This window comes from Mus musculus, chromosome 1, assembly GCF_000001635.26.
Source record: "Mus musculus strain C57BL/6J chromosome 1, GRCm38.p6 C57BL/6J".
Lineage (NCBI taxonomy): Eukaryota > Metazoa > Chordata > Mammalia > Rodentia > Muridae > Mus > Mus musculus.
This window is the reverse complement of record NC_000067.6, coordinates 164,307,502-164,326,877: the sequence shown is the minus strand read 5'-3', so window position 1 is coordinate 164,326,877 and position 19,376 is coordinate 164,307,502. Positions and strand designations below refer to the sequence as shown.

At 42.9% G+C, this 19,376-nt stretch overlaps 1 protein-coding gene across 7 annotated transcripts in view; it reads right to left on the bottom strand.

The window, feature by feature from the left end:
- Nme7 (NME/NM23 family member 7) overlaps positions 1 to 19,354 on the bottom strand; it is a 129,777-nt gene extending 110,423 nt beyond the window's left edge. For 2 of the 7 annotated variants that reach the window (NM_001293313.1, NM_178071.6), the window contains exons 1-3: positions 19,124 to 19,206; positions 18,628 to 18,818; positions 13,940 to 14,022 (exon numbers count right to left, since the gene is read on the bottom strand). In NM_001293313.1, the coding sequence (NP_001280242.1) occupies positions 13,940 to 13,999 (60 nt within the window). In that variant the 5' untranslated portion in view covers positions 14,000 to 14,022; positions 18,628 to 18,818; positions 19,124 to 19,206. Of the gene's footprint in view, positions 1 to 2,330; positions 2,591 to 5,391; positions 5,861 to 8,084; positions 8,424 to 13,939; positions 14,026 to 18,627; positions 18,819 to 19,123 lie in introns of those variants that run through there. The other 5 variants (NM_138314.4, XM_006496692.3, XM_006496693.4 and 2 more) reach the window with 5 other exon arrangements.
- Positions 19,355 to 19,376: the final 22 nt, after the last annotated feature.

The window sequence follows — 19,376 nt, the reverse complement described above, 5'->3', positions numbered from 1 at the left end:
CTACTTCCTGAGCAGCATCCCCCCTCCCAGTTGTATATAATTATGCCCCATGCACATAAGACCCTGGGGGGTTGTGAGCTGCAGAACACACATCACAGCAGGTAAACTGAAGGAGGCTCTGCCTATGCATCTGCGGGAAGCTCACACAATCACAGATACTCTGTCTAATAATTGGGCAGCAATTTTCTTTTTAAATTGTATAATTCCATCGGTTATATAATGATTTGTTTTATACTCTGAACTTAACAAAATAGGCAAGGCATTTCATATTGAAAAAGATCATCAATAACACCAATTGGTATGAAATTCCTATGAACAAATTATAGCTATGAGAAATTAACTGCTGTGTTTTGGTTTCATACAGAAATCAAAGGTGTTATGAAAATAGCAAAGCCTTCACATTCACACAGTTAATGTTTTATGGATTTTAAATTGTAATTTACTGTTTAGAGACAGGGCCTCATATAGCCTTAGTCATATAGCCAAGAGTGGGAGTGCTGCTTGTCCCTGCCTCTACTTTTTAAGTGCTGGAGTTACACAAAGTTTATGCCAGGCTCGGCATAAACTTTAAAGTCATATTATCTACTGTACTTATTAGCAGTGTATTTATCTAAAACAGAAAGCCTAATGCCACATAGCTACCCTAAAACTAAAAAACAGTTACAGCTATGTTTACAGGGCCAAACAGGAAAACCTAAGAACTCTATCAAGGCTTATGACAAAAATGACTTGTATTTTATTTAAAAGGAATAAATATGTGCAGCATTTCAGTTCAAGGATTTCTGGTATCAAAAATAAAGCATGCAAAATTCTTTTCAAATAAATTACTGTATTTTCCATTTAATGGCTCACAAGTGAAGTAAAATCTTAAGGAATTACTGCATTACAAATTATCTATTTTTTTATTTTTAATTAAGTATTACATCATCCTTCCTCCAACATCTCCCAATAGCTCTCAAATTTTATTCTTTTCCTTTAATTATTATTGTTACATATATACATCTAGGATAAATACAAGCTGCTGAGTTCATTCAGTGTCACATGTCTATATACATCTAGGATAAATACAAGCTGCTGAGTCCATTCAGTGTTACATGTCTATGTATGATTTTAGGGTTGACCACTTGGCATTGGATAACCAATCAGGGGGCTCATTCCTGTGGAAGATTAATCCTCTTAAGTTAGCCATGATAAATTACAACATTTCTCAAGACAAGTCGTGTTAATACACTTTTCTGATGTAACAAAACCCCTAATTAAAATTCCTTATGCTTTTCCAGGACCTGGTATTCTGATGAAGCCTCAAGAGGGCAGAGAAAAATTAAAAATAAGGAGTAAGTTTAGCAACATGCTGACAGCATCACTCTTAAGGACCAAAAGCTCATAAACACCATCAAGGGAAGGTGAAATCAGGGAGGAGAAGAAGGAGGTTATTATTATTTCGGGATGAGGACACCAACTACCAGTACCTTTCATAAATCAGTGAGGTCCACTGCTGATACTTGGTGGCTTTTATTAGGGTACTTAGTGCTCTATGAACTACTAATATTTTAGCAAATCTCTTAAAATCTTATTTATTTCTCCCAAGTGACTAGAATCAAGTATTACATTAAGTGTGGGGGTGGAGGTAGAATGAGATCAGCTAACACTATGGCAGTCAGTTTTGTATGTATACAGCTAATAATCCTCAAAACATGGCTGCAGTTTTGGCTTCTCCCTACATTCCACCCATGTGAAAACAGAGGTTCAGTGCTTCCTGGGTCAAACAGCTAGACCAAAGCCAGACTTGGACTTTCAAACAAAGTTGTGTCTGGTGCCAAAAAAAAAAAAAAAATCAGTATTTTGTCCAAATACCAAAAGCTCTGAATCAAAACGAGGAACAAAATAGGGTGAAGAGTTCTGATGAGCCAACAGAGGAGCGGTAAAGGAAGAGAGAAAGGTGGTCTGCCTATTAGTTACTCTGGAGAGAACAGGATACAGGCATAAGAAGGAATCAGCACTCACCATGGCCCACCAGTGTGGCCTCCATCCTAGGAAGAACAGCTCTGATCAGTTCTTACTTTCAATGTTTCTGGCAATGTTATTTAAGATACACAAAGGGGGCTGGTGAGATGGCTCAGTGGGTAAGAGCACCCGACTGCTCTTCCAGAGGTCCAGAGTTCAAATCCCAGCAACCACATGGTGGCTCACAACCATCTGTAACAAGATCTGACGCCCTCTTCTGGAGTGTCTGAAGACAGCTACAGTGTACTTACATATAATAAATAAATAAATCTTTAAAAAAAAAAAAGATACACAAAGGAATTTGAACCCACACACGATAGAAATACCTCATCTGTCAGGAGTGGTGATACAAGCCTTTAGTCCTGGCAGTTAGGAGACATGAAGATCTCTGTGGGTTAGAAGGTAGCTTTGTCTACATAGCAAGCTCCAAGTCAGCCAAGGCCATGCAATCACACCTTGCCTCAGAAAACCAAACAAAAAACAAGTAAACAAACAAATGAAAGTCCACGACCATCCGTGTTTATTGTGGCACCATTGACAAGCGCCAAGAGGTAGATCAGTCTAGTGTCCCTCAACAAAGAAGTCAATAAACAAAAGGAAGTATGAATACACATGAAGTTTTATTCAACCACAGAGAAGAGTAAAAATATGTTGTTTGGTAAGTTAGACTGGAGGCCTTCACATAATGGAAAACAAGCCAGAACCAGAAAGACAAACATTGCATTTTTTTTCTTTTGTATGTGGAACTTAGATATCCTCCCTCTTCTTTTCCCTCTCCCTCCCTCTCTCTCTCCATCAAGGTAGAAAGGGAACTATTTGGAAACAGAAAGAGTGAGAAGGCAAAGGGGGGGATGAATATAGTTAAAGGACATAGTTTTTAATTTAAAAAGTCTTTACGAAATTCATCACTGGCTAAGTTTGATACCAAATTCTATGAAGCCAGTAAGTGAAACTCAGTTCATGGGATAGAAAAGCATACCAGAGAGAGAGAGAGAGAGAGGGGGAGAGAGAGAGAGAGAGAGAGAGAAGAAAAAGAGACGGGGGGGGGAGGCAGAGAGAGAAAGAGAAATTTAATACAAACAATAAGTAGCAAGGTGTAGCAATGTGAGTTCAAAACTACAGTGGATGTTTGGAAATGTCTTTATTTCATCTTGAAGCATTTACTGGCACAGAATTCCATGACATGGCACTAATGTTACTGAGCAATGTATCCAGAGAAACAATACTTGGGAATTTTTGTCCTTAAAACAGTAACTATCCAAACTAACCTATTTTTCAGAAACAATTCATCTGTTAAAACTGAAGTCAAATGCATGCCTCTCATCCAATGCACACCTGATGCAGTGCCTGGGAGCCGGGAGGAAGGCTAGGAATGTGAACACTGCTGCTGACACATTTAATTACGCACGTGCAAAGGGTCGCTGTCCAAAGAGCAATGCTGAAAGCTACTTATATGCAAAACTGATGGGTTGGGCACCCAGGATGGGAACTGAAAATGTTTATAAAGCTGACTAAGATGGCTGAAGGAGCTTAGACTTCAGAAAAGATGCATTGCTAGCACTCAAAATTATTTTAAAAGTAAGAAATGACAAAAATTAATAATTTCTTGAACATTCTCAAAAAGTTTTCCACCACCCCCCATTAACATCAGCAACTCTGAGCCCTCATGATATATGAAGTGGTGCTGTATATTTTTGCCATCTGTTATTACACAATCCTTATGTTAACCCTAAGATGTCGTTTTCCAGAATAAAAAACCACACACAGCAAATTACTGATGAAGTGCCAGATAAGACGCCCTCTCCTAAAACACTAATCCGGGAAATACTGGACCTGCTGAAGAGAGCCGGGGTATCAGTATTTCTGTCTCTACTTAGTTTTATGCTAGCTCATTAGTGTTTTATTACTACAGGTGATTTATAATGCAATATACTAATAATGTATGCTAATAACTTTACACATAATTCCAACTAAGCATAGTTTTCCAATAGAAACATGAGATTAGAATAGTTTAGAGATTAAATGGATTGTTCTGTCTCCACATCAACGTTTGTTTTTTTAAAGAACTCAATGTTGGGCTGGAGAGATGGCTCAGCTGTTAAGAGCACTGACTGCTCTTCCAGAGATCCAGAGTTCAATTCCCAGCAACCACATGGTAGCTCACAACCATCTGTTATGGGATCTGATGCCCTCTTCTGGTGTCTGAAGACAGCTACAGTGTACTCATATACATAAAATAAATAAATCTTTAAAAAAAAAAAAGAACTCAATGTCAACTTTACCTCTTCCCATCATTATTTTTTCCAAAATATGGATCAAGTTCTTCCCTTACACATAATTCTATTGCAAATCCTGTGAACTCTATGAAGCAATTCCCACAGTGACTACATCAGAGCTGTGATGGCCACACATAAGCAAATCCTCCTAGCCTGCAATGTGAGAAGCCAGAGTTTAAAGGAGCAGCACTGCCAGTGGGGCTCTGGCCTGAGACTGCATTCTATCTACACAGCAGGATACTGTTTCCTTTACAGAGGATTCCACAGCCTGGGTACAACAATGAAGCCAGGCAGTTAGATTTCAGAACACATGCCCTAACCATGGTCCGTAAGAACGGTGAAGCGCCTGGAGCTCGTATGGAGCAGGCAGCAAGGTCTGATGAACTGAGTTTCAGCTCCAGGACCCGCAGAGAGAGAGAGAGAGAGAGAGAGGACTCTGGAGAGTGGGCCTCAGACCTGCACACGCCCCCCCACACACACACACATCTTCAGTTCTGGCAATCATACCCTGTCCCCTTAATCCTCCACTTGAGCAAAAACAGCAACACAGCAACAAATCCAGCCATGTTCTCAGACACAAGTCTAGCAACACTGAATGTACACATATTTTATTACACATTGGCATTTTATTGCTCTATTTCAAGTAAAGTATTTTACAAGAGGTAGCAAGACATAAATGATTCTCATCTATATCATACCCAAATGGTATATACTTCACCATGGAGCAATGTCTTCAACTAACTAAAACTTGGATTCTCAGAATCTGCATAGTTAGAATCAGCACTAGCTCCTTATCTGACTTAACAAATAAATACCGGCTACTGTGTGGCTTCATTAAACTCTGAGGCAATAAAGGTTACAGTTCAACAGGCTATTAAACTAGTCTGAGCCTCTCGTCTGTGCCCGTAACTCCCCTGAATGGCTTTACCCGGCTGCATCTGAAGTCGTGGCACCTGAGACCTGCCCATTCCAGCCAGCTGCTTCCAGTAAGGGAGAGTAAAAAGTGGTTCCGAAGAACAAACTTCATTTTGCCCTGAGCATTCCGAGAATACAGTGAGTCATTAAAAATGTATTACCAGGCACAGTAAGCAGCTAAGCCAGCAGTTCCTACCTTAGATACAGCAGGATAAGCCAGGGAATGGAACACAGCAGCCGAGCCAGAGTGTACGCGGGAAGCTGCTTTAAACTTGGGCTCGACAAGATGCTCTCCTAAAGTGCAAACGCTGGGGGAGGCGAGGGGAAAGCTCCAGTCCAAGACCAGTTTGCATTTTATGGTTTAAACAAAAACAGGACAGCAGTACCCTGAAGGCAGAGGCAGGAGGATCACGGGTTCAAAGCCTGCCTGGGCTCCACAGGGAGTTCCAGGCCAGTCTGGGCTCAAAAAGAAGTTTGTTTTTAAACCTTTTTCTTCTTGAGCCCCATCTATTTAAAAAAAAAAAAATCTCTTGACTTCTAAGATCACTGCCTTGTGAAAAGGCAACATTACAGACTTGTATCAAGGGAAAGCTCTCTGCAAATCAAGGGCAAACCTGCCTCAAACATCTTAAAGCAAACATGATTGCTCTCAAGTCTTCCCACACCAACTCCAGCCCATCGGGGGTTGGGATTTCTGGACTTGTGATTCAGTTTTCACAGAGGCCCAGATATCAAAGGGACATTAACAATGAGGGAACAGAACTGCAGACAAGTGACTTGGCAAGAGCTCTGTGACTTGGTCCACAGCTCGGCTTTACAAGGCGCCTTGTTTCCTTGTGAGACAGCCAGAGTTCCCACAGAATAGCGCTGCCTTGTCATCTGGTATGCTTGTGCAATTAAAATTCTCTTCATAACCAGATTACGGGCTTAGAGAAGATAGTGACTATCATTTCTTTTGAAAGTCCTTATTGGCATGTGTAGTTCTGAGATCTTTGAAACATCAAACAAATACTGAAATAAAGATCCAAAGAAGGAAATACACATTCGATAGATAGATCTTGGTAAGATGGCAAAAATCAAATATTCAATATTTTAAAAGACTCAAAAAATATTTTGTTATGTTTTTCTGGAAAGACTCTAAAGCTCCCCCTCCCCCGCCTCAGGCCCCTTACCCGTGGTCCTTGGCTAGCGCCTTACAGAACAGTTGACGCGGTGTTAGGTAAAACGGGGCAAAGACTACCCGCAGGGAATGCATGACACCTATCAACTAAGCTCAATTCTAAGAGAAGAAATGGATTTGAGACAAAACGAAAATGCTGGATCTAAATATATGTAGCACAATAATTCTAAAGTAATTATATACTATTTATATTCAATATTCAATTACAGAATTGACTCTAGCTCAACCATATAATAGCCGAGAAAATACCAGTATGTCTGAGCTTTACAACTGTCAAGGTCATATGCATACTGGGGGTGAGTATGTTATGTCTCTCTTTAACCATCACACCACTAGGCCTGGAAATGTATGCGCTGGACATTTTCCATTCGTCCCTCCAGACCCTCAGTCAGATGCCTACAGTCAGCCCGGGACCTGGGGGCAGGGAGGAACCTTCATGAACTTCATTCACCACAGACTACTTAATGCTCCATCTTTCACATGGATTTGCTGGGAGGAGACAACGGCTGGATCAAGGAAGAACACTGGGGTGAGATGTTTACATTCCGAGCTCCCAGTCAGATTCTGTTTAGTTGCTGAGCTCCGCTGAAGCCACAGCTCCTGTCAGACACTAGCCAGTCTCTGGCAGTTCTCTTGCACCCTGATAAGCTCTCTGCTCTTGCCAGTCCCTCCTCCTGATGCCTGCAGCTCCTTGTCAGTTTCTCTATCTGCCCACACCTTTGTAATTCAGCCCTTATCCTGCTTCCTCCCCGCAGATATCCTTCCCTGTGTCCAGCTAGGATCTAGGCGCGGTGCTCCAGAAGCCCCCCTGGCTCACACTTGCCGTTCTAGAACACTTCACCGGCAAGGGGACGGGAATGGTGGTGACTTGTGGTTTTGATGTCATATTCGAGAAAGCTTTGCTTGACACAATACTGCAGAGCTGTAGACCTACGCTTCATTGTAAGAGATTTCCGATTTGAGGTTTTATATTCGGGCTTTTACTATGATCTTTTTTTTTTTTGAGCTACTCAAGGCAAGACTCTAAATTGATCCTTGTAATGCAAATATTCAGTTATCCCAGCAATAACTTGCAAATACTCCTTTTTTTCTCACTGAATGGTGCTGACATTTTTGTTAAAAACTAATTTATTGCCAAGAGTTTACCTCTGGGCTCTGAACTCCGTTCCACTCATCATGAAACCTAGCTATCCCTGGGCTGCATCACACTGTCTAAAACAGAAACTTTACACCTTTTTCATTCAGGAAAGGCAAATCTTCCAATTTCATACTTTTAAGCAATTATCTTGGCTGGGACTCAGGAGATAGCTCAGTTTGTAAAACACTTAACATGCAAGCATGAAAAGCTAAGTCTGGTGCCTAGCACACATGGAAAAGAACCGGGTATGGCGGCACATACCTGTAATTCTAGCACACGGGAGGTGGAGATGGGCAGCCAGATCTCTGAGGCTTGCTAGCCAACCAACCCAGCCTTTCAGTGAATTCCAGGTTCAGTGAAAGACACGAACTCAGAAGGTAAGATGGGAAATAAATAGGCAGACACCCAGTGTTGACCTCTGGCCTCTTCGCTTCCACTCATGCACACACATACACACCGCCTCGGCTAACTTCAGTACTTCATGTTACCATCTCAAAGGCAGAATGGGCTTGTCAGTTTCTGCAAAATTAGCCTCTGGGAGTTTACCAGGGATTGTGTTCAGTCTATTTACCCCATTGGAAAATCAAGTCTTCTAGTACACGAGTATGAAGTGTCTCCATTCAAGCAAAGCCTGTGAGATCTGTCTGTCTGCGATGGCCTCCCATGACGCTCACTCTTGCGGACTTTGCCCTAGGCACATAATCCTTTGTATGCACCCAAGAGCCTTCCCACCGCTGCTCCTACCTACTTCCTGGGATGTTTCCCTCCAATATCTCATGGCTCACTCCTTCTCCTCCCCAACCCTGCTCCACTTTCATCTTCTTCTCTATGAGAGAGACCTTGGCCACCTCCTTGAAGTTCTATCCACCACCAGGAGGGCTCACTGCTCACAACAGCCAGCCATTCTCCCTGTAGCACTTACTGTCTTCATGCAACAGACGTTGACTGCAGAGTTCCTTCCCCTGCTAAAATGTCTGTTTGGCTCAAGACTGCATCTGAAAGGACTACATGTATAATGTATGTATAGTATAGTATATTGCAGTATGTAGAAAATGCAACACAATACTTTTTGAGTAAATATATGAAGAACTTTGAAAAGCAGTATGTATCCACCGGTAGGCACAAAGGGAAAGGTAGGCATTCTTAAAAGTTGAATTTATTTCTTTCATTTGCTTAATAAAAAATTAATGACTTCTCTTTGTCAGACACTACAACAGTCACTTAGAATATTCAAAATGGACAGAGCTCTATTAATATAGACCATACCTATTCATTTCCTATCTCTCTTCATACTTTGCATAGAATGTAAAAACAAACAATACAATACTTGTCATGATAAATGCTCTAAGGAAAGGGAATAAGTATACGTGATAAATTTTAGGTAAAAGAGGTAAGGAACCGGCCTCCAACTAGGAGAGACAGTTAAGGTCTCCCTCTAAGACAATACCAGGACAAGGAGAAGCCAGTCATGTAGAGACCTAGGAGAAAAATATTCCAGGGAGATAAAAAGTATAGAGTTATGATGGGGAAGATGGAGTTCAAGAAACAAAAAGGCACCACAACCTGAAGCTGGCGTAGGAAGCTGGTGTAGGAAGCTGGCGTAGGAGGCGTGGATACACTGGGAAGGGCTCCTGTCTCCACTGTGGTGCTTAAACTGACCTCCGCACTTTTAGCAAGTTCAACCCTTCCTAGACTACTCTATTCATTTTTCTCTCTAGGAGTTGACAGCATAGATAAGCAGTGTCACTGACAAACGGGGCTAACGTCTGTGCACATAGAGAAGGCTGTGCTCGTCTCAGAGCACTGTTTCCATTGGCTAGGAAATGTGTGCCACACGAGGGCACCTGTAGCTCATCCCGAACCCTGCCCAGCCCACTGCAAGAATGAGCACAGCAAGACCCAGCCTTAGGTGCCAAATGCTGCAGAAGCCAAACACACATGTGGACTGGCATGCGCTGCAACAATCACCACGGGGCATTAGCTGCAAGTCACTCCCGACTCTGTTTGCATTTTTGTCAGGAGTGAAGGGTGTTTGAATATTCGTGACTGGAGAAGATGGTGTGTTGATGGTAAGCAGACAGGGACTGAGAGGCTATGAACACAGACATCCTTCTATAGTGAGAAAAGCCTGTGTATGCCAGCATGTGTTAATACCACGATTGCCAGAGCCTACCTGAAGACATACGTATTAGGACAGAGTTTTCTTTCATGCATTTGCCTAGATAGCCTCACACAACTCAGATATTATTTAATGTTGAATCCTTACATTTTTGGTAAGACAAACAGCATTTTCAGGTTTAATCCAACAGAAGAATTCATCGTTCACATTTTTTTAATCTTTCACTTTATGAGACATAATCAGTGGTTCTGTGCATTCCTGACTTCAACAAAGGTGGCATCTGAGTGGCTCATCAATATGAACACCAATGAAATTCAGAGGCACTGAAAAGGATGCCATCCAGTGATGGAGGAGCGCCACCTAGTGTTCACTGTGGTTACAACATGTCACCAAAGCTGAGTCACACAACCAGTTCACCAATTTAATCCTGCGATTATGAGCTAAATCATAGCAAACTTGTAAAGGGTCTAGTCAAGCAGCACCAGGTGAGTCATAAATTTTTGTAAATAATGGTATGTTTCACTCTGTCTTCTATGAACTGAAGGTTTAAAAACAAAGCTAACATGTCATTCTCTGTACAGCTACAAGAAAGCTGCAGAGTCATTCGCTAGAATTCAATAAAAGAAAACGTTAAACACCTTCACCCTACCTATGGCACTTTAGAAATTAAACAGAGCTGTAACTTAAAAAAATTAAAGTAAAAACCTCAACCTGGGCTACACTAGAGCTGCACCATCGCCTTGAGTGTTCATAAAATCAGGACATCACTACTCAAAGAGCTGCAGCCAGCTAAGTACTCAGCAGCGGGCAGACAGGAACTCCGAGGAGCACCGGGCTTCCCTCCCGTTCCAATTCCTAAGAGAAAGAGGCTGTCTTCTGGTTCTACTACAGCATCTTCATGCCAGGTCAGGCCAACAATGTCTGACCCCTCACATTACAAAGTGACTGACTTTTTTGGTCATCTCCCCAGGTTATTCTCAAGCAAGTTTGAAGCCTTGGTTTTTAGCCACTAATAAATTAATTATCAGGCTCAACCTCTACCGTCATGGAGGGTGAATAACAGATGACTCTCCTCACCTGCCCCCTCACACCTAAATCTATTATATGAGAGGAAAACAACTTAAAAATAAAGGTTCTATTAGCTACCTCAAGAATAACTTTCTTGTGGTATAAAGATTTAGTGAGAGAGAGAGAGAGAGAGAGAGAGAGAGAGAGAGAGAAAGAGAGTGTGTGTGTGTGTGTGTGTGTGTGTGTGTGTGTGTAAAATTAGTTTTCAGCTTTTAACTCCTTCCCTTCATTGAGAAGCCAGAACCAATTCAGTACGGGGTCAGCTGGGTAGACACAGGAAGTGTACACAGCCAGTGGATGACAAACAGCAAGCACGCCGCCCTGAGGCACGTCGCCTCAAAGCGTGTCTCAGCTTGCTTATCTTTAAATTTGGGGACTAGACTAGACTAGATTCGGAGATCATGAACATGTTTTTTAAAAATATCAGTCAAGTATATGAATTAGTTTCCACTAGAACCAACACACACACACACACACACACACACACACACACACACATACCACCACCACCACCATCACCACCATAACAGCAGAAGTAAAAAGCAACCTCTATGAAATGATTATTATCCTCAATATGTCCACGTATCACTACACTTTTGAGACTGTATTTCGCTTTATTTTATATATGTGGATGTTTTGCCGACATGATGTCTCTGCTGCACATGCAGTGCCTGTGGAGACCAGCAGGGGGTGTCAGATCCCACAGAGCTGGAATCAGAGATGGTTGTCAGCTGTCACGTGGGGCTAGCAAATTAACCCATGTCACCCGGAAGGGCAGCCAGTGCTCTTAACCGGCAGCCATCTATCCGGTGGTCCCCTGCTTACTGTTTTATGGGCCTACTGCTATTCACAATTTAGAGCATTAGGTGACTCTACTACGCATTAGGTGACAATCTCAGTGTCAGAATCATCGGAATTAGGAAAACCGGAAATCCCCTCCACTCCTAAAGCGTCACAATGCCACGCCACACTGGTCTAAGTTCTCCAGGTCCAGCTCCTCTTCACACCGACTACCACCCCGTTCCTCACTACGGTTTCTGTCTGACTGACCTGGCTGTACCCTGAGCTCTAACTCAACCTTCCTGATGCCACAACCCTTCTATACAGTTCCTCATGTTGTGCTGATCCCCAACCATAAAAGTATTTTCACTGCTACTTCATAACTGTACTTTTGCTACTGTCATGAATTGTACTGTAAATATTTTTGAAGACAAAGGTTTGCCAAAGGGGTTAGGACCCACAGGTTGAGAACCACTGTCCTAGCTGCCCCACCCACCCACCCTGTAATTGTTTTAATTTTTGTCCTTATAATATTATCACGTTACCTCCCCCTTCAAACTCCTCCTTCCAAACCATCCTGCATAGCACTCCCTTGTTCTCTTTCCAATTCATGACGTCTTTTAATTACTGTTACGTGTGTGTGTCCTTACGCATACACACACAACCTGCTCAGTCCATACAATGGACATGGACGATTGATTCTCTCTGACCAGCCCATTCTCCCTCGAGGGACTGGAGAGGGATTTCCCTGACTATCCAATGCCAGCCCTTCCTGTATTCCTCACTCCGCAGCCTTACAAGGTTCCTTTCTCGTGATTAGCAATGCCTGATATCATATCATGTCCTTTTCCCCCCAAAACTGTATATCTCTCCAAGCTCAGCCATTTTAGTTCCTTAGGAGTTTGAAGGTTGTCTAGACCAGTGGGCAGCACAGAGTAGAAATGCAACAGTGACCGTGCATGGATGAAGCCAGACTCTCTCAGAATAAACATCTGCTGCCTCTGATCTAGACTTTTAGTTTTCCACAGGACCAGGTAGGCCTGACAAGAAATCCTTCTCTGCCCAGGTTTCTAGCGAATGACCAGCGCAGATAGGCATAGAAAGTCAACTTGCTCTCTTTCCTTCTCAGCTATCTCTTCGAAGCACTTCTTTCTTCTTTAGGTGTCAGCCCCTCTGTTCTCAACAGTGTAGAATTATCTTCTCTGTGCCTACCACAGCACCCTCCAGAGACACTGTGGATTAATTAGACCTCCTGACTGACATAAAAGAGAAAAGCTACAAAATTTCAAGGACTGTCCTTATTTGTGAAACGACTTCCAATTTGCCATGTTTCTGTCGGGCACTAATATGGAAAGAGATGGAGAAAGGAAGCAGGATGGAGCGGGGAGAGGGGGGGGGCTGGGGGGTTGGGGGGGAGGGACGGGGAGGGCTGCTGCTTTACAAGGGTGGACAGGGCTGTCCTGCCTCCTGCTGAGGCGCCATCTGAGCACAGGGATAAAGGAAAAGACGGAGCTTTACAGGTAGAGGAAAGAGTGGGGTGATTGGAGGAAATGCAAGTCTAAAACCACAGACTGTGCCTCAAAAGAAAAAAAAAGTATCGTTAGCCACAGATTTTAGATACGTAGGTAGATAGATAGATAGACAGACAGACAGATAGAGTCTGTTAAGCATTTCATTATACAGATAACAAAGCTGAACTTTAACACTGATCCATAACAATATGGTGTCCTACTGTCTCTGAATGCCTTCTAATAAATTTAGGGATTGATGTTGGCATTAAAATGCACCAACTTTCACTTTGGATTTATATATATTCATATGTTAAAGAAAGCATAAAGCCCATTGAATAAAAGTAACACAGGAGCTGGGCATGGTGGCACACGCCTTTGATCCCAGCACTTTGATCCCAGCACTTGGGAGGCAGAGGCAGGCGGATTTTCGAGTTCGAGGCCAGCCTGGTCTACAGAGTGAGTTCCAGGACAGCCAGGGCTACACAGAGAAACCCTGTCTCAAAAAAAAACAAAACAAACAAACAAAAAAAAAAGTAACACAGGAAAAGCCATAATGTTATTTTTAATTAACATTTCTTGGCTTGGGGATTTGGTAGTGGGGGGTTTGCCTAGCAAGCACAAGGTGCTGGGTTTGGTCTTCATCATTGAACCAAAAAAAAAAACAATAAACAAAAATTAACCTTATCTCATACCGATTAGTCTCTCCTCTGTGTTCCTCAGATTCTGAAACGCCTCTGAATACTTGTCTATAACAAAACAAGTAGACACAGGTGCCTAATAGCCAGGGGTTATTAAACAAAAGTCTCATGCCACATGTGGGATACCTCCATTTATGCTGTTGGTCAGAGAGAACCCAGAGGCTCCCCACACAATACCGGCTCTTGCCATTCCTCTTGGCTGTTCACCAGAGTTAGTCGATAAGGCTCTATTGCTGAAGACACTACACACCTTGGGTGCCATATATGGAGAAACCAAACTGGAACTTCTTCCCTGCTGACAGGCTCTCATACTGCCCGAGGATGCAACGCCGGCTGCTGGGGAAGAGAAGGCGTCAATAACCATCAATCTCCACATGATGACCCCATGAACTGCAATACCAACCCGCAGGCGAGACGTGCTCATCACTGCAACAACAGCCCAACCATTAGCGGGGAAACCAAGCACTCTGATCAGTTTCCAGGCCTGCCTACCAAGAGGGAACTCACGCCCAGTTAAGTGCTGTGGCTAAGGATGTTCTACAACCAAGAGGGGAACTTCCTACTGTTGCTTAGCTAAACTGACAGTGTCGAGTTGTCTTCTAAACCCTTACATTTATATCCACAGACAAATACTTCTCTCATTCTGAATCAGAGAAATATTGTTTATAATGAGCACAGGTGAATGCAGACATGTTCGAGACACTGAGAGTACGTGACCGTGAAGTGCTCCACCCTACATGTGGCCTTCATACCACCCCCTTTACGACTGGCTGCAGAGGGACAGAGAAAACGTCAAAGCCCCCGTACAGTGAGATACAGTGCTATGAAACACTGTGTCATGGGCATGACTTGATCAATGAAATCATAGCCTCACACGAGGTCTGAACACTCTTAATGTATATTCAGGATCAAATGTCACTGAAAGTTAAACCAAAGATCTACAAGCCACAGAAGCAAATAATCACAATTAATCCATTTAAACGGAGAAGAACCCATAGATATCAGATGTAAGGCCTGATAAAATCAGGCATGTTTAGCTGCCCTATCCCCCCAAACCAAAAGTGTTCTTTTAAAATATATTTCAATTAATTCTACAATTTCATACAATGTATATTGATCATCTCCATTCTCCATTCCCCCTCTAGCTCCTCCCAGATCGACCCCCAGCTCCCAGCCCCTCTCAACCTCGGGTCACTTCCCCTTTAGTAGCCAAGTCCAGTATGTGGTACATTCACCAGTGGGTGTGTGGCCATCCACCGGACCCTGTAGGTTCTGAAAACTCAACTCAAGACCAAGTCCCCCTAGTTCTAACCCTCTCCTCTCTTTTCTCTGGCCTATAACTGCTTCCACCAGGAAAATGAATCTGTAAGAGAGCTTGAGGCAAAATTAATATACTAAAGTAAATTTCTCAATAGTAAAAGTGGTCAAGAATCGTCGCAGCTTCAAATAGCTACGTCTGAAGCTTGTTTTAGATTTTCGTCCCTTCCCATTTACCCCAACTATTTCCTTCTCATTAGGAAGTAATCTTGTTAATATGAAAACAACATACTCCATTTGGATAGTACATTGGATAGTTTATGAAGTGCCCTAAGGTAATCAGGATAAATAGCAGCTTTCTGATTTCATGAACGAGAAGACGAGGGCCCCAAAGATCCCCCAGTGTCTGCCTCCTTGGTCAGTGCTGAGACCAGGACTGTAAGAAGGAGTGGGAAACTCCGCAGTTGTGGCTCTGCAGGAGGGCCTGCCACAGCAACAAGCAACCTCTTCCATACAGCTAGAAAAGAGAGGGCGGGTCGTCTGTGGGAGTAAGGAGGTCTGAAGCCAGCGTCCAGCATCCTCACCTTATACAGACAGTATACTTCAAATTCCAACACTTCATGAGAGAAATAAAAAAACAATAACAGGCAAATATTAGAGGGAAATATTAGCAATTACTTTCATTTATGTAGCATGCAGGAATCTGTGATCTTTCTCAATATCCTAAGAGCAAGAGGCCTTCTTAGGAAAAGATGAAATCTACTTTTAGATGTATTTATGTATGTATGTATGTATGTATGTATGTATGTATGTATGTATGTACTGGGCAGAAACAGCAGTTCTGAGAGTTAGGAAAGCAGCAAGCCTGGTTTGTATTCTGCTGGCAGAGTATACATTGGTAAAACTTTTCTGGGGTTAACTTGGCAGCAGATGAAAATCTTAAAAATGCACGTGACCCTACACTTAGTTATCACCTTTCTAATTTATTCTAAAGAAACAATGGATGTGTATGAGATGTACTTATTATATAGAGCGATAATGGAACAGATTAAAACACGGATTGACTCCACCAGAGAAAATGAAAAGGTAAACTGTAATTCTTAAAACTCAGCCAGGAAAAAAAAATACAAGGTTCCTGCTAAGTGAGGGAAAACATAAATTTTTCTAAAGAATTATTTATTTATTTTATGTATTTGAGTACACTGGTATCGCTGTCTTCAGACACAGCAGAAGGCATCAGATCCCATTACACATGGTTGTGAGCCACCATGTAGTTGCTGGGAATTGAACTCAGGACCTTCAGAAGAGCAGTCAGTGCTCTTAACCTCTGGGCCATCTCACCAGCCCCCACCCCAAGACATAAATTCTAAAACGATATATTCAGAGTACAATTACATTTACATGATATCTACATATATTTGTGTATGTGTGTGTATATAAAGAACAACCAAATTACAAAACAGCAATTATGAAGAGAGAAATTAGGAATCTCTGGTCTCCAAAGAGAGAGAATATTTTCTAAGAAATTTCAATAGTAAGGGTTACAGATCAGAAGAAAAAAATTGGTACTGCTAGATCAAATTAATATGGCTGAAGTTTCAAGGTAGAATCAAGAGGAAACAATTTAAATGATGAAATAGATAAAACATATGAGACACACATACACATATGCTAATACATCAAAAAATAAAATCTAAAATTCTTGCCAAGCGCCATATACTCCAGTATCTTGGGTCTGTGCCCACCTTCTCCAGTCCTCTGTTCCTCCAGAGCCTCTAATACACCTCTGCACTCACCTTGCCTCGAGGAATCCAGAGCCACCTGAGATCTTTTCTATTACTAAAATCTCAGTTTGAAAACCACATCTTGTGATGACCTTGACTGCATGTCAAACTATTTATTCTCTCTCTCTCTCTCTCTCTCTCTCTCTCTCTCTCTCTCTCTCTCTCCCCCCCCCCCCTCTCTCTCTCTCTCTCTCTCTCTCTCTCTCCCATGTGTGTGTGTGTGTGTGTGTGTGTGTGTGTGTGTGTGTGTAGGTGTGTAGACAGGGTCTCACTACACAACTCTGGCTTGCCTGGAACTCATTGTGTGTATATACACGTGTGTTGGGGCACACAAAAACGTGTATGCATATGCATGTAGAAGATAGAGGATATCCTTGGGTGTCATTCCTCATTAATTTTACATTTATGTATCATGAATGCGTGTATCAGAGTACATATATAGAAGTCATAGGACAACTTAGGGGAGTTAGTTCTCTCCTTGTATGATACGGGTCCCTTTGTTACTACTTGTTTGGTTTTTGAGACAGGCCTGGAATGTACTAAATAGGATAGGCTGGCCAACCAGTGATCCACCTGTCTCCATCTCTCCAGTGCTGGGATTACAGGCACATGCCACCATGTCTAGCTTTTGTTTTGAGTGCATTTGGGGGACTGAATATAGGTCCTCACGCTTGCAAGACAAGTGCTTCACCAACGGAGCCACCCCCAATGCTGGTTATATACTTATGTCAGTGAACAACCTCCATCCTCCACAGACACTATCACCCTATCGGCCTTTGCCACATACATCTGTCTGCCTGTGCCCAGACTGCACACGGAGGGAAGGACATCTAGCTTCCCCTCCTTTCAAAACATTTTGCTGCTTCTCAGAAAGGACTGACAGCAAATGGAGGGGAGGGGGAACCCTGAGATTTTTAATTAACTGTTTTTAGGCCTCCCCCACCCCACCCCACCCCACCCCCAGCCCCAGTTTTTCTACCAAACAGTAAGAGGACTGTCTCTAAGGTAAGCCTGCATGCCCGGAGAATTCCACTCTTCATGCTCAAGGACCAAGTTTTGATTTTGATGAATCATGAGTCACAGTAAGAAAAGTACTTATATAATAATCAGCTTAGCTGGGCGAGGTGGCGCACGCCTTTGATCCCAGCACTTGGGAGGCAGAGGCAGGCGGATTTCTGAGTTCGAGGCCAGCCTGGTCTACAAAGTGAGTTCCAGGACAGCCAGGGCTATACAGAGAAATCCTGTCTCGAAAAACAAAACAAAACAAAACAAAATCAGCATACACCACACACACACACACACACACACACCAGATCAAATGCTAACTAACTTCATGCCACAAATGGTTACAATAGATGGGAGCAAGAGAAATCAAGAGCAAAACAGATGAACGGTCACTTCCACACTTCCTTCGTTAAAGTAGAAATACGAGGCTACAGAATAGGTAAAATCATTGATTATTTGGAATCCAATACTGAATACATTGCCTCTTAGATTCTGTCAAGTGCCTAGAAAGGAGAAAAGAGGGAGGAAAGAGATTGGGTCTGTGAAGTAAAGGTTTGAAAAGGTCTCTTTGGTACCAAAGGACCAGATTGGTTAACAAAAAGGACTGCTGAACGTCAGTCAATGAGAAAGCCTCATTGTGCAGATGCCTCTTGCTAAGTCACAGCTACACCCACCTGAAGGCAACATTTTGCTCTGTCCCGTCCACCACGCACAAGTGCAGAGATGACTAAAGATGAGTTAACTAGAACTCTGTGCACTAGAGCAATGGGTACATTAAAACCATCTAAAGGCTTATTAAAACGCAAAGTATCAAGCCCCATTCCTATTCAGTCATAATTTATGGTGGTGTTGGTGAATGCTAGAACTCTCCAAGTAATCCTGAAAAACATACCTGCTAAAACACAGTGATCTGGAAAGTATGAAATGAACTAGACGCTGAGCCAGCAGACAGCTATTACTAAGCGGTCCTGGTAGGAGATGCAAGGTAGAACTCCACCGCTTGGGAGAACTGACTCCAGCACTCAGGGAGATTCAGATCCAAGTTAGTGTTGAGACAGCACCACGTCGATAAGGGTCTGCAAGCTTGAAAAACGAAAAAGATAAACAATGCAAGCTTATAAACGGTTTATTCGAAATAATTCTCATCGGGTTTTCTTAGATTCCATATCACCCCCATTTACTTTCTGTTACATTGCTCTAGCTTGAGGTCTTAGTGGCGCTAAAATGGAAATTAGGGTGCTGCAAGAAAAGGGGTGCGCAGAGGCAGAAGGAACTGCTCCTAGCGAGGTAAGAGGTGATGAAAGGCGGGGTGCCCAATCGCCCAAAGACTTGGATGTTCCGTAACCAGGGTCTCGGAGCCTTTCATAGGGCCTCCCTATAACACTTACCATAGTTTGTAGATCTCAGCACAGGAAATAGATTCCTGTACACAGGAAGACTACACCACCACCAATGATCCGGTTACTCTGGCAACGCAAGCCCCGCCTTCCTCCAGCCACTGCTTCGAAGACGCCGCCTCGAAGCTGCTTCGTCTCCATTGGCTGGGAGTAATTAGGCCCCGCCCATTCACTCAAAGATCCACCCTTTGCCTCATCGCCTGGGGCAACGCGACGCCACCTTCTCCGTTCCAACGCGTTCACT